General features: G+C 33.8%; 1 protein-coding gene across 1 annotated transcript in view; it reads right to left on the minus strand.

The window, feature by feature from the left end:
• Positions 1–388: 388 nt before the first annotated feature.
• LOC105626161 (disintegrin and metalloproteinase domain-containing protein 10) overlaps positions 389–15648 on the minus strand; it is a 56268-nt gene continuing 41008 nt past the window's right edge. The window contains exons 4-17 of the mRNA XM_012207476.1: positions 8555–8801; positions 7028–7156; positions 6279–6466; positions 4892–5032; positions 4647–4771; positions 4203–4331; positions 3905–4073; positions 3584–3753; positions 2859–3026; positions 2640–2767; positions 2451–2565; positions 2245–2379; positions 1321–1551; positions 389–1243 (exon numbers count right to left, since the gene is read on the minus strand). Coding sequence (XP_012062866.1) covers positions 389–1243; positions 1321–1551; positions 2245–2379; positions 2451–2565; positions 2640–2767; positions 2859–3026; positions 3584–3753; positions 3905–4073; positions 4203–4331; positions 4647–4771; positions 4892–5032; positions 6279–6466; positions 7028–7156; positions 8555–8801 — 2930 coding nt within the window. The remainder of the gene's footprint in view (positions 1244–1320; positions 1552–2244; positions 2380–2450; positions 2566–2639; positions 2768–2858; positions 3027–3583; positions 3754–3904; positions 4074–4202; positions 4332–4646; positions 4772–4891; positions 5033–6278; positions 6467–7027; positions 7157–8554; positions 8802–15648) is intronic.

Consider the following 15648-nt stretch of genomic DNA (forward strand, 5'->3'; position numbering starts at 1 on the left):
GTAGCATCGTCGAGGACAGCGCGAATGTTCGCAAACGTATGATTGGTCACCGCACTATCGTTCCACTCTAGAGATGCGGAAAGGAAGAATGAATTCATGCAGAACATCTTTTTGTTTTGATGTGCACAGAGTGGCAAACAGTAGAAGGAAAAACGAATTATAACGTTCGATAAATCGGGCAACAAATCAATTAAGCGAGTCTTCCCTTCCACGTTCTCGGACGGGATTCTTCCACACACGAGCTAACAATTCAACGCGAAACTATCTATCATTTCGCGCATCCTAAAGTATTATCTATTCTCGCACGGATATAAGGGATGAAAATATGCAAGAGCTACTTAGTCGCGTAGCGACTCGAAACGAACTCAAATACGTTCATTATCCATGGTCACGTATCCGAGAAAAGAAACTCGCTCTCGGACAGTAATACTTCCAAATCGGAGGGTACAGTGTGTAAGTCGGAGTTGGCCGGTTCCGGCAGATCGCCACCGCTATTTCCGATGCCAGTAGGGGCTATCTGTCGTGCTCTGCCTATTCTGACTCGGTCCTTCCGCTTCGCTGTTCGTAGCAACACTCCAGTTCTCGGTAACTTCGTTCTGCTATTCGCGTTCGTATGATTCACGGCCGTGGCCGGTGCTTGCGCCACCTTGTCGGACTTGCGCAGCTTCACGCTGAATCTGAACGGTGGCTTATATACCACCTGGAGCCTCGCCCGTTCCTTTCTGGCGAGGGAATTCAATGAGTTCTTTAGTTCCGCTCTTCCAGTCTCCACTCCAGGACGTCGCATGGACGTTAATGCCTGTTGTCTTGACACTGGCACTCTGGACCCCACCGCCCCTCCACTGGCTGTTAGACCTACCGGGGTTGATTTACTTTTCGGCATACCGTTAATGTTGGTCCGTGCACCGGTTTCCGGTCGACATTGCGAAGATGCCAATAACCAAGAACGCACTTTACTCTTAGGATCGGCGTTCGTTTCCGGTTCCTTATCCGCTTGAATTGCCGAGTAGTCAATTACTTCCTTTCTATGTTGCTTTTTACGCTTTCTCTTATCGTTATCGCCGCTGCTTCCGCCTGGATTATTGCTAGTCCCTTGTCCTTTATCTCTAATAGATGTAATCTTCTTCCGTTTATTCTCTTGAGTTACAGCAGCCAAAACTTCAGCTGGTCTCTTTCGCGCAAAGTCATCGACCTGCCCGGTAGACGATCTCTTTGTTTGTTGGTTTTGTTTCTTTTTGGTATCCTTTAAATACAAATAAAAAATTTATTTTAAGTATTTAAATTCAAAAATAATTTATTTTCTTTTTAAATTAATTTTACCTTATTGTTAGACTTGTCGGTGTGGCCACCATCTTTATGTTTGCGATGACATCTCTTCTCCCTGACCTTTCTGCTAAGAGGAAGTTTGGCACGTACCGCCGGTGGATGCACTGTTACTCCTTCCGTACCTTCCGGCGGAAGTCGTACCGTTTCCGTCGTAGAACTATGGATAATCGTGACAGACTTTAGCTTCAAGTCCGGTCGCTTGCCCAGTAATCTCATGCTTGCTACCTAAAAGAAGAAAATAAAATCTTTATATCGTAAATGAATTTTCATTTGATTAGTTTATTAATAATTTATTAATAATTAATAATAATTTATAAATATGAATCAATAAGATACTATTATCGTATATAAATATATATATTTCTTTAAGCGTATTATTTTAGTTTTTAATAAAAACTATTTTAATAAAAACTATATAATTTACAAAGGAAATTCAAATTATTATTTTATGCAAAGCTTTAATTAAAGATTATCTAGCAGCTACAAGAATATTTGTTTCTACGCAATACTTTAATCAAATGTAGGTGTAGAGAAGGTATAATGTAATGCTAGAATTTTTGTAAAAAGCAATTAATTCTCAATTATTTATAACAAACACATACATTATTATTATTAGTAATAACCTACTTTTTATGTATCCCTACACTGACTCTCATTGCATTTTTCTCTTTTCCTTAGTTGTTTCTGATACTAAACATTTTTAATATATATAAATATGTAGACTGAGTGTTTTCTTGCGCTTATTTTTACAAAAACACGTTTACTCTATAGATAACAATCTTACCCGCGAACTATTTATTGATTAAAAATAATAAATTATTAAACAACAGAAAAATTAGGAATCTAAATTTTAATTTTAAAAATAAATAATTTTTGAATACATTATTTCTAGAGAAAATGTAATTTTTTTATACATACTAGTAACGATATCGCCGCTAAAATTATCAGAGCGGCTGCATACCAATGTTCAGCGACCCACCGTCTAAAAGTGGCGAGGCTCTCGTCGGATAATAAGAGTTTCCTTAAAGTTGCTAATGGACCGCTTGGATCGACCTAAATAAAATATTTTAATTAGCGCTGTTATCTACTACTCGCACGATCTTCCATATTCAAATTCTACTTACCTCGCGACATTTTTGAAAGACATCACAGTAGCCGTTATAATCGTTACATGGAGTTCCTGGCTTTGAGAACATATCAGGAATATCATACGGTGGAGAATTCCAATCAAAAGACGATCTACCAAAGGAAAAAGTTTAATTTAATAAATTTTTACATAAATCGATCGACAAAATAATATGAGTTAAACGTACAAGCATGGTTGATTTTCCCCGGGAAGTCGACAACATAACTCGCAAGCCTTCGTCGGTGGATCGTTCGGGCCTGGTATGCATTGGCAAGATTCCAATCCGTATGCTAAGCAAATGCTGCCAGTGCACTCCTGTTGAAACACAAGTTTCACGCACGTGAGATCATATTTGTTCATTTAATGAGAAAGAACGTGTGTAGTTTTTAATGGGATTAATATCTACCCCCATGAAGCAAACCAGCTCACGGTTACAGATGGTCTTATTAGGCTTGTTAATGGATGGCGGACAGTACGGAGAACGACCGTCACAGAAGCTCGCATCGCGACAGCCGTTGTCATCTCTGCACTTGTCTCCGAAACGGAGATTACACTCGCTGGTACAGCACGGACCCTGAAAAGGAAAGCAAATAGAGCCGTTGAAATTACACCATGTCATACGCACGATGCGCCATGTAATTACGTTATGTCTGTGAGTAAATTACCTAAAGTAAATTTCATAGGATATCACTTAAATTAATTAATTTTCGGTAAAATAAACGAGCGATGAATATATACGAGCGAATCTTAATATCTTTTACATAAAATACTATATGTCAATTATTAAACACATTGCTTGTCACATTATAAATATGCCCAATTTTGTGTAACAGAAATTTTATCAAATATTAAAGATATAATGGCTTCATAAAAAATTGATTAAAATGTGACTACATTTATATATGCATTCTGTTATTTGAATATTTAAACAATTGAATGAACCTTTAAATATACAACTGGACAAGCAAGTGTTTGAAAAATTTATTTAGACGCTTGAACACTTAGCATTTAATATTAAAGATTGAAAAAGCGCAAGCGCGGCTTTGAGTTAAATTTTGAGGAGGGAAAGCCGTCCTAAAATTCCCTCGACAGTACAGTCCAACTCGCATTTTTTACAAGCGTCATACATACTTGACTAGGACTGCACACCGCACGCGGTGTGAGAGTGCACGGGGTCTCCTCGGGCGGTGGATAACGGCGCTGGGGATAACAGCACGAGTCCCTGCAATCCTCCTCCCAGCCGCAATCGCACTCCTCGCCCTCCTCCACCACGCCATTGCCGCACAACGATACTTGCGGTTCTACAATAAACAATGCAGAGTACCGCCAGGGTTAGAGCAAACGAGAGTAGAATAATTGGACGAACAGATAGGAGCTGGTTCGATCAATTTCGTCTCACTACGACGTAACGATATATTGCGTTCGCTATTACTCCCACAGTATAAAACTCACCAGTGAAGCATCCCTTTGGAGACCGTGCCTTGCTGTTAAGCACAGGATTTATGGCATTCAGGCTACATGGACTGAAGCGATTGTTGTTACGCTTGTCCCCGCTGGTAGCACGAGCGAACATTATAAAGTTGCCATCCTCCCCGCCTGGTGTACATTGTTCCGGATCGTGCTGAACGCAAAAGAACAATGAGATGTACGACATGCGCATCATTCGTTTATTGACGGGACAACATTGTATAACAAGACCACGGAATGTGGAACACGCCGTTTTGAACGTAACTAACGGAAGTGTACGTACCGGCGAGCCAAAGTTGTGGCCGATCTCGTGAGCCAAAGTAACGTGAGAAACCGCAGGCGGTACGTGCTTCCCGTAATTTAATAGGGTCACTATGCCGGTGTTTAATGACTTCATGCTGCCGCGATAATGCTATAACATTATTTCAATAATTATTTTTCATCAAACTTCATATTCGCAGCAATTTACGTTTTAACGATCACGAAAAAAAATCATGCGACAAGAAATCAATTTTTATCGGAGTAGATCAGCTGATCACCACCATGAATGGGATATGAATATATAATGTTGAGAGTAGAAGATAAATAAATTGTTGTAATTTTTTTAAAAGTCTAATTTAATATAATTAATTCTCTTTAAAATTTAGAATTGTTATCATACTATTTATAAAAAATATAATCAACATTTCTTTTATGAAGGTCTACTAATATATTTCGCTACGCATACCCCGTTCTTCTCACATACGCCGCCAGCATTCTTGAGATCGCCTGTCCATGCCAAACCCAGAGTTCCCATCTCGAAATCCCGATACGTGAACATATAAGCCAGACAGAATGCGTCATAATCCTCCTCTATAACAAGGCAAACATCAATATATTAGTATAGTACAATCCCCTCGTTCGCGTATATTGACGTATCGACATTACGCCGTATTGCGGATTATTAACAAAGAACGGCAACGAGGTCTTTACCTGAAAAGAGCTCTAAATATTTCTCCACTCCATAATTGCCCGGAAAACGATAATGAGGATCTCTCAATGCATCCTCGCTGTGCACCTTAACGCGTTTAATCATGAAACTGATGTTATCCGGCCGCCCATCTTGATTGAAATCTGAAAAGAGACATGATTCAAACACTAGTTGTTTCTTAAATTGCATATTCATCAGAACTAAATAATTCACTTAAACTCGTGTATTATTCTAGTTCTGTTTCTTGCGCCTCACATTGACGATTCCCATGTGATTACCGTTCTCTGGTCCAAACAGAGTAATTCGCGTGTAATTTAGAACTCAGTGTGTGTTATACATAATGGAACAGTACGGTAATGAAAATACTGTACATACAAATAAATAGATCAGTATATGTTTTACAATGATATCAAGTAATAAAACCATTTTATCGAAAGATTTTAAATTGATATTTATCATAAGAAGCATTAAAAATCTCGCATTAATTACGAAATATAAACAATTTTACATATATTTGTATTATAAAAATATGTATATACATGTTTATTTTTCTTAATTATATTTTATGCTACTCGTTTAACATTCACAAAATTACACTGTATCTCTCTTTGTGCGAAAAAAAATACGAGACTCAATATTTTTTAGAATTACATTTTTTACTGGATGAAGATTAATTATATTATATATTTTACAATCAATGTTTTTTGAATTAAATTTAATATTATTATGGATTTAAGTAACATTAAACTGAATTATTCACATGAATAATATTCCAAAACTGCATTTTACTTTATTTCCTCTAGTTATATGTTTGCTAATTATTTGCTTTTCAAGCGGTTTTCGCAAGTTTCATCTAATAATTCCATCGCTTTTACTAGAGTGTAACAAAATTATAAATGAGAAAAACAAAAAAAATTGACTTATACGCGTACAACGACATACAAAGAAAATTAATTTATTATTTCTATCGTATTTTTTCTGTGTAAACATAACGCTTAATTGCGCTTAATATTAAAATATAAATAAATATAAATTTAAATATCAACAAATCAAAATCGAACAAATAATTCTTCCCTCGTAATATCATCAACCACGGTAGGAATTGTAAAATTGCAAAAAATTTTCATAATTCCCGTAAAGTTTCCCTGGCATTCCTTAAAAGCCTCTGAATTTTTTCGCTTTTTTCCTCGCATCCTCGATATTCTCTGGCCATTTTAAATTAGATTCTCCTGACGTTTTTCACGTTCCTCAAGTAGTTTTCAATTTCCCCGACTTTTTTCCCCTTCGGTCTTCGCTACATCCGTTTTCCCGACTCGTGGTGAAAATTGTTAGATCATCTCTCACCGTGCTTCGTGCGCGCGGTATATCGCCGCGAGGAAGAACACCCACCTGTGTGTTTGTAGATGGAGTTGACTCTTTGCACGTGCCTCGTCATCACCTCGATACAGGCTTCCTCCGTGCCGTATCGCGCGAAAAACTGATGGTCGGCTTGCAAGTAGAGCATGCAGGTAGTTTTCCGGGGATCTACCGTCGCACGCTTGTGTAGATGCCTCGCGATCCTATCTCTGCCGCTCACGCTGCGGACGGGAAATAAGGTCGCTTTTATTGTTCGATGAAAAACGCCATGTTCCTCACAGACTTCCAAACTCCTCCGAATTCTATTTTAACTTTTGTCGACGGAGGCACATACGATGCCGGTACTTCACTAATAATTGACACGTGAATTGACTCAGAAGAGAGACAAAGCTATTAGAATTTAGAGTAAAACTCGTCTCTTCCGTGTTACTCATTGTCTCTCCCGTCATCAAATAAATAACTTTAATCAATTTCTTCTTTCAGAAAAATAGCATTTCTTTAAATTAAAAAATAAAAAATAAAAAACTAAGAGAGGAGAAAGAACTCATTGTAACATAAAGAAACATTTAAGTATACGTCCAGTTTTTCTAAAAACGAAATTGATTATTTTTATTCTTTTGTTTTTTAAATAAATATTTGAAACTTTTTATACTGATACGACCTAATTTAAACTTTCCTACACTTTGAAAAATAGCGCAATGTATGATGAAATATATTTATTTGTGCGCATTAATCAGGAAAAAGATTCGATATGTTTTTTACTCGAAATGCAAGATACTTACGCGTCCGTGTATTCAACGTCATTATTCGTTTCTAATGTTAACACTCTCGCATTGTTTTCCCTGGAGTAGAGAGCAATGTGTTCGCCGAGAAGAGGCTCGTAGAATGCCTGAGAATTGTTGTACCTATATCTAGAGGAACAGACATCGCGAAGTTTAAATTTACATTTAAAGTCCGCCATATGAAGACTGACATAGAACGCATAATATATGATAATCCCGGCCGGCGGGAATTTCCTCTACACGTGTCTAAATTATAGCGCGTTTGCCAACAATATGCTCTTTTATCATTTTCTTCGCGAATGTATTTTCATAAAGTAGAAAATATACGAGAGAACATAAGCACTTAGAAGAATATCTTAATAAGAGCGTAGCTATTTCATCAGTTATATTTATCATAAATAATACTTGATTATAAAATATGCACTGAGAAAAAATGCTGTTGATTCAATTAAAATCTACATGACGGACTGTCACTAACATAAGTAATTAATTCATATATATTTTTATTGACATAAACGCTTTGATTATTGAAATAATAATTTATGCCTTTGTCAATAAAAATGTACATAAATTAATCACTTATGTTAGTAACAGCCTGTAATATAGATTTTAATTGAATCAACAGCATTTTTTTCTCAGTGTATAAATTATACAAGTAAATAAAGTATTTTACGAAAAATTATCTTAATATGATCATAAAACAAAGTTTCGCATCTTAATGTTTTCAAATAAATTAAATGCATTCTAGAAAATTATTTTAAATATAAATGCATGCTTATCGACAAAAAATTATATATTACCACAATTCAAATTTTAAGTCTATCATATAAGATAAAATAAAAAGTTTCGCGAATAATCGTAAACTAAAAACGATAAAAGTAAACATAAAACTATACATATTTGACTGTATTCAAAGTGCACTTATAAAGATATTAGCATGCATTAGCATATAGTTCATGTTATATAACGCATTCTGAAATCTGAATACGCCACTGTATCTAAATATGACTTGTTTCAAAAGTGCTTCAAATGTTCATACATTCACAAATTTGTTTTCGAGTTTATCATAAGCATCAAATTTATTCAAATATATTCTGTATTTTAGTAGTATTTTAGTAAATTTAATATTTTAATCAAGATTGTTAAATTAATACAAATTTTATTTGCTTATTATACATTTTTTTATATAATAAAATTTTATAATATTCTTCAAAAAAATAAATTCTTTACTTTGAGTACATAATAATGATTTTTTTAAAATTTGTAATAAGTATATTTTAAGATTATTGCCAAGAAAATATTCTTTGTTAAAGATAACCATTTCTTATTAAGCTAAACTAAAAGATCAATTGTAATCACTTTTCTTAGTAATAGAATCGATATTTCTGTGTGATTTGATAAAAAAACAGCATAAAAAATCATCTATGAATTTTAAAACCCATTATACGATCCGGAAGGCGATTTATACTTTCATCTCTACATCGATAATCATCGCTTAGAAATTCAAGAGCGCAAGATAGAACTCACCTATCGAAGGAATCGCGAAGAGATCTCTGTTGATGCAGCTGATGACTGGCACAGGGTAATGGATGTGGCGGGGTGGTAACATCGGAGGTACGATAAGCTATGCTGTGATAGGGCGGCGACGTGTCTTCATTTTTATTCAAATACCTGCTCGTTGGCTCGATGTAATACTCCTCGAATCTGGTCACGACACTGCCGTCGAAGAGACCATCTTGCGTAACGACACCCTGCACCACGGCACTCTCGTCCTCTGGAAAGAGAACAGAATGCGATGTCGGTTAATAAAGACTCAGTAATCGAATTTATCGAGAAAAAAGGGATCATTTGCATCATATAGATTCAATTATCATAACTGACGACTTTTAAGATCTTCCTCCATATAGAATATTTAAACTCGTGAATACTAATTAATATACATGTATATATAAATACACAATAATAAATATACATGTATATATAAATACACAATATTGTATATAGATATAATACAATCTATATAATCATATAGAATAATTATACTTTCACATTTTTTGTTTAAAACTCAATTCTCATTTAGTTAATTATCGTTTTATATGATTTTAATAATTTAATTCATTATAAATAAAATAACACATCAGTTTTTACCATTACTCGTATGAGAGAGAAATCATTGACAATTCAAAATATGTTAATAGTATTTTTTCATGGCAATTTGCCGTATTTTAATAACGCTCGTAAGAATGAAGATTGCTAAACTTATTATTAAAAGTTTCTGCAGAGACGAATTCGCGTTGAATGTATGGTGATACAACCCCTTTTAAATCTGCGAAAATACGAGGACGAATCGTGGCGGCAGGAGACTTGTTCCCACGGTACATATAAAAGTCACCGTCGGGGTTAATTATATTTGTAAAAGCCTTCGTTCTCAGTGTCGTTGTGCTTTCATTATTTCTTATAAAATTTTTGCGACTTCGCCCAAGTTAGCGAAGGTGCGAGGCGAGATGGTATGATAACTTTTTGGACGGAATTAGAAAGGATTGCCGGGTATTTAGGATCCGGGGATGAGCCATAACTTCGTTTCGTTTCGCTTCGCGCCGTGCAAATTCCATCCAAGCGGTTCAACTTCCGGAACGAAACGACAGATTTCCGTGGAAAATTCTTGAAATCGAAGTTTACCATTTCGATAACGAATAAAAAATTCTTTCTATTTGCTTTATCGTTGTTGCTAAATGTATGACGTAGCTTTGCATAATTTCAGCATAAAACGTGCAAATCTTGTACAAATAATATGGATTAATCGGATGTAAGTAGACAGTCAAATAATATTATCAAATAATTAAGTTTCTAAAGTGAATCTAAACAGAAAACTCTACTCTAAGCAAATACATTAATCTCTTAATATATATTGACATTTTATATAAAATGTTTAAATTCCAAAATTTAAACATTTGAGTGCAAAGTTCAACTATTTTACATTTTACTTTATTTTCTACTCCCCCCCCCCCCTCCCTCTCTCTCTACGATAAAATGCGCACAGACTCGAGTACGATAATAACGGAAAGATTGGAATTTGTCTGGAAAAAGCAGTATGTACTGGAACCGTCGCTCAAATATGCATGTACCCCACTTCAGGTACAATTTTGTAAAGACGTTGTAAATTGAGGGACGGGCAGAGAAAGTTGAATGGAAGACGCTCCGGAAAATCACGACCTCTGAGAATCGAGTCTTTTGGCTCGAGTTTTCCCGGGTAGAACGTGGGTAGATTCCAGGAATTCCAATCGTCAATCATAGACGATATTCCGGACTATCGCTGGAGGAAAGATAAATCGACTAAAGTACTATCGCAAAGTCGGAGAAATTTACGGTCGTGTGTTACTTCCTACAAGTAATTGTTTGGATCCCTTTCGTTGTTGGCACGCGGTCGATCCGTAAGTTCACCCTTCATGGTAATCGATACTCTATCCGATAAAAGGGACAATCAGCAGAGAGGTTTTATATCGCGGAATAATTTAACTGCCGTGTGCAAAAGGAAGTAGTTTGCACATAAATAAAAACATGTCAGATGTTACAAAAAACTAATTTATTATTTAAGCGTATCATTTTTTAAATTATTTTTTTTTTAGAAGAACTTGTAACTTACAACTTGAAATAATAAATTGAAAATACTGATTTTTCAAGAAAATTTGAAACATATTTCGATAAAATTTAACCCTTTATTGACACACCTCTTTTTTTGATCACTTTTTGACATACTGAATGGCAATATTTAAACAACTGACATTCTTATTTAAAAAAATCCAATCAATATGAAAAAAAATTAGGAATCGACTTTCGAATCAATTTCAAGGTCTGTAGAAAACATTCAAATAGGTTTTGATTGAAATTTCATTATAGTTTTTGTGAAAAAAAATCTTGAGTTCAATGAATAGAGAAAAAACGAGTAAAATCTTTAAAAAATTGTAACTTTTAAAAAATTCAATATTAAAAGTTAAAAATTTACAGAATTGTTGTTCAGATATGATACTTTAAAAAAAAATTAGTTTGTAAGTTGGTTTTGGATAAAGGGTATTTATTTTGCATATTGAATGTAAGCTATTTTGGGAATTGAAAAAACAGAGATTTTTTTTATAAACATTGTATTTTTGTTCTACAAAATAAAAGAAAATTGAGTCTTAGAGAGTTAAAATAATTTTGGTGGGTGGTTCACACTCAGTATGTCAACAAAGAGTTAATTAAACAAAAAATAAGAATACGAAATTAAACATGAAGTGAAAAATGTATAAGTAAAGATATTATCCTACATGACGTTGATAAAATTTTTCAATGCCTATATTTGGAAACAATCTCTACGAATTTAAACAATGAAATGTGATTGTCAATTATTCTATATCTAAAATGTAATATCAAAATTAAATATAGTATCGAGACTCTACTTCAATTATTAAAAGAATCACCGATAAAAATTAAATCACGAAAAGATGACATAAAAGTTTCACTGAGGAAATTAAATAAAAATTTTAATATAAAAATAAAGAAATTATTATAAATTATTAATATTAAATTAAAAACCATTTTGCCAATGAAAAACTACTGAAATAAGCTGGATTCAATTTGAAAATTATACTAACACGTAAAATTCAATGAATGTTTCTTGTAGTTATTATCTTTAAATCTGCAAATTTTATATAAAAAAATTTTGATAAAAAAATTAAATTTACTAAATTTGCAAAATCTGGCGTGTCATTTATTTTTAAATGTAATCTTAATGTAAGACTTATTCTCCCTCGAAAGTCGAGCAAATACAACGAGAACAAGATTTAATATTGAGATGTTTCTTTATTTCTTTGTAAAGATAAATTCACTTTTATGCAAAGTATGTATATAATATATCTTCAAGTTTTCTGAATTTTTTTCATTATGTTTTCTGTGATTAATTTTTGTCAATTTTTCCTTAGCAAAAATATAAGTCATGATCTTTACAATTTTGTAATACTGCTATCTATTTATCCGTGCATCATATTTATATATCTAATTATACATGTATCACGAATTATTATATCATAAAATAAAAATTGTCTTCGAATTTAAACTTAATCAAATCCTTATTCGCGCTATTATTCCTTAAATAATCATTCAATTATGTTAATTTTAAACAAACATAGATACTCTAAACATTAATTTAAAGTACATTGGATTCGCAAATATCAGATTACTATTAAAAAAATTTCAGAGCGAATCAATTAGAATCAAATAAGACAGAAAAGATCTCATTATCAATTTGCACTTTTACAACCTTTTCGAAAAATTAAAAGTCTTATCATTTTTCTAACAAGCTAAAATCGCTCTCGTATTGCTCAAAGAATTCGTGGCTGAAATACCGGTGATTTTAAGGTACGCTGTGAAGACGATTGCTCCTTTTTCCAGACCGCAAGAACGTCGTCGATTAGAGCTGAGGAAGAGACAGCAGCACGATGTCGAGATGCCTAGCGAATTTCAGATCCAGGTGGAATTTCGCAATCCGTTTTTCTAGAAAAAAAAACCGAGAATTCTCCTCTTCCAATCTACGAAGCTTCCGTGGCTAATTCGATCCCATTTCGCGCGATAGCTTAAGCGTGAACGGCGATTCCCCGTGGATGAGTTGAGAAACGTAATCGATGTGCGGCGTCGTCTCTTTCTCTCTCAACGAGAGATCGCTGATGGAAAGTGGACCTCCCGCGAGAGGCTCAATAGTGAACCTTTGGTCGAGAAACGAGGAGGAAAAGTAAACGCGTAGGAAACACGAGGAGAAACTGGGCTATCGTCGGATTAAATTCGATCGCCGCGCCGTGGCTTTGACGCAGGTCGAGGTCAGATTTTCCGCTCTGCGGATACTGTCCAGATTACGATCTACAATCGGGCATCTTAAAGCGTAATGTAACTCTACAAATTTATAGGAAAACCCTTTCTTTTTCGTATGTATAATTGAAAACGTTATTAAGTCTTAACGTCTTATTAAGTCTTAAAAAGATATTCGCTAAATAACTTCTGTAATTTTGTAAACACAAGAGTGCACAACTGTTTGTACTTAAATATCTTGAAATATATACTTATATTTATTAACTCTCCAGTAACACTTTGTTCCTTTTAAGGAACACAATCGATATCACGTTTTTTCAAAATTTTTATTTAGATTTCATCAATATGCAAACAATAAATAAAATACAGTCCAGTTTTTAAAAACTTATTGTTAAAAATTACACAAATGTACAAGAATTTTTTCAGATTTTTATGTAGTCCGGAACCATAAAAAAATATATACTGTTTCCTTCAACTGTCCAGAGTGTAAAATTTTTTTATTTTTATCATTTGATATAGTTTCATGTTCAAACTTTGAATATTTTCTTCAATATTCTCCACCTCCTTAATTATATCAAATTTTTTATGAAGTTTATATAGCTGTATACGTTTACTTGAGTTTTCTCTGCATTATGAGTTAATGTCCGAAAATTTCGGAGTGATGCTGCAGGAGGATTAATATTTGCATATAAAAATCGACTCTAGAGAGATTGATTGTTTTTTTAGAAGACAATGAAACAATCATGATGTTGTGTTTATTTTGCTATTATAAATAAATACATTATGTTCTCTCTAGAGGAATCAATGAATTATGGACGGTAGGTAAGCTACTGTATTCACGCTTTTGATAACGTTTTTGATTTCGTCGACTTTTTTCACGTTTGAGCGCTCAAAGCGAAAAGCGCGGCTTAATCTTCAACAAGCGAGCGAGCGTGAGATCTCAAACAGGTGAGGAGAGCAAACGGAGGATACTCTTTTTCCTAAAAGGCAAAGAACATAAGATAAGAATAAACGGGGAAAACGCGATAATTGCATGGCAATTAACAAATACGCTAAGAAAATACTAATTATACGCGAATACGGTCATGCTAATGCGCAAGTAAAGCGAAGAATAGAAACAGGGAATGTCAAGAATGAAAAAAAAACGAAATTGTCATAGAGAAATACTCTGTCCCCGACGAAGGATAAATGAAGATAAAGACGAGAAAAACGTGATAATTGCACAGTAATTAATAAATACATTAGGGAAGTACTGATTACATACAAACGATAATGGCTTTTGAACGATTAAAGCGGTAATAAGAGTAAGATAAAAAGCTGGAATGCAGAAAAAGTATGAAAAGAGGGTTGAAGAGATATTTTTCTCGAGATATAAAAAGAAGGAATAAAGGAAGAATTAAATTTACTCGTAATTGCGTCGTTAATTAATAATTATGGTATAAAAGTAGACTAATGATATAATTATCATATCATATAGTGTATTCGTGATTAACGACGGTAATGACAGAGCACATCTACAAAGAAAAAAAACGGAAAATATCATAATTAAGAAAACCTTACTCCTTTTCTATGGTCCAAAAATAGAAACAAACAGAAAGATAAATACAAAGAGCGTAGCAATTAATGGATATATTTAAGAGAGTATCGATTGCGAGATGGAAAATATGAATGCTGAAATGGATCGGACGTGGAGAAGCAACGTGGAATAAGAACAAAAAACAGCAGAAGGGTGGACAAATAAAAGTACGAGGATTATAAAACTGTCCGCGTATGACTGCCAACGGTACATCCTTTTGATAGCTTTTGTGCAAAACTACCAAGTTGCCAGATGCTCGAGATGAAAAAAAAGAAAAGAATCTGCGTCCCGCAGCTTAATCGAGTCTCATCCCTACGCGACAGTTTGGACAGGCGTAAAACGGATAAAGTAGATCGCGCATGTCGACGTCGGGGAAAACAAAGAAAAATTGATATAAATACGGGATATGCTAGACCATGAGACACGCAGGAATAAATAGAGAAAAGTGGAACGCGCAATTAAACGCAACGAGGACGAAACTCTCATCTCTTTTGTCGCTGACAAGATTTTGTGTTGATTTGTGTTTCCGTAAAATCAATCAATTCGCAAAATAAAAATACAGTATCCTTTAAGTACTTACTGTAATATGAATATACAGCAAATTGAAAATAAAGGCCCTAAATAATAAAAAAAATACAAACAATAAAGAAATCGTATTCAATTAAAGCGAATCTTGGTGCTTAATATTTTTGCGTAAATTTTTATAATTTACAGTTTATAATAAACTTTCAAGACGAACAAATAATCGACATGCAGTGTCGTTTATAAATTAGAAAATGTAAAAATTTACGCAAAAATATTAGATACCAGGATTCGCTTTGATCGAATAAAAGGCTTTCTTCTTATCTATATTATTCACATTTTTGCTTATTAATATAAAAAAATAAATCAAGGCTATGACACATTAAAAAAATATAAAATAATAAAGAGCTGCTCCAGATAATATAGTAAATTTTATACACATTCGCTAAATATTGACCTACATTCATATGAATAATTATGCATGTCATATATGTATGTACACAGGGTGTCTCACAACTATCGAATTTCCTTTTGAGGACATATTCTTGAGAATGACATAAGCAAATCAACCAATCGCGTAACATCTAAGCAGTAAGCAAATCAATATTTTAAATTTGCTACTTTACTGTTCATGTTATCGCCTAACATAAAAAATGTAAGACAAAAATGTAAAAGATAAAAAATC

Source organism: Atta cephalotes (assembly GCF_000143395.1).
Source record: "Atta cephalotes unplaced genomic scaffold scaffold00001, whole genome shotgun sequence".
Lineage (NCBI taxonomy): Eukaryota > Metazoa > Arthropoda > Insecta > Hymenoptera > Formicidae > Atta > Atta cephalotes.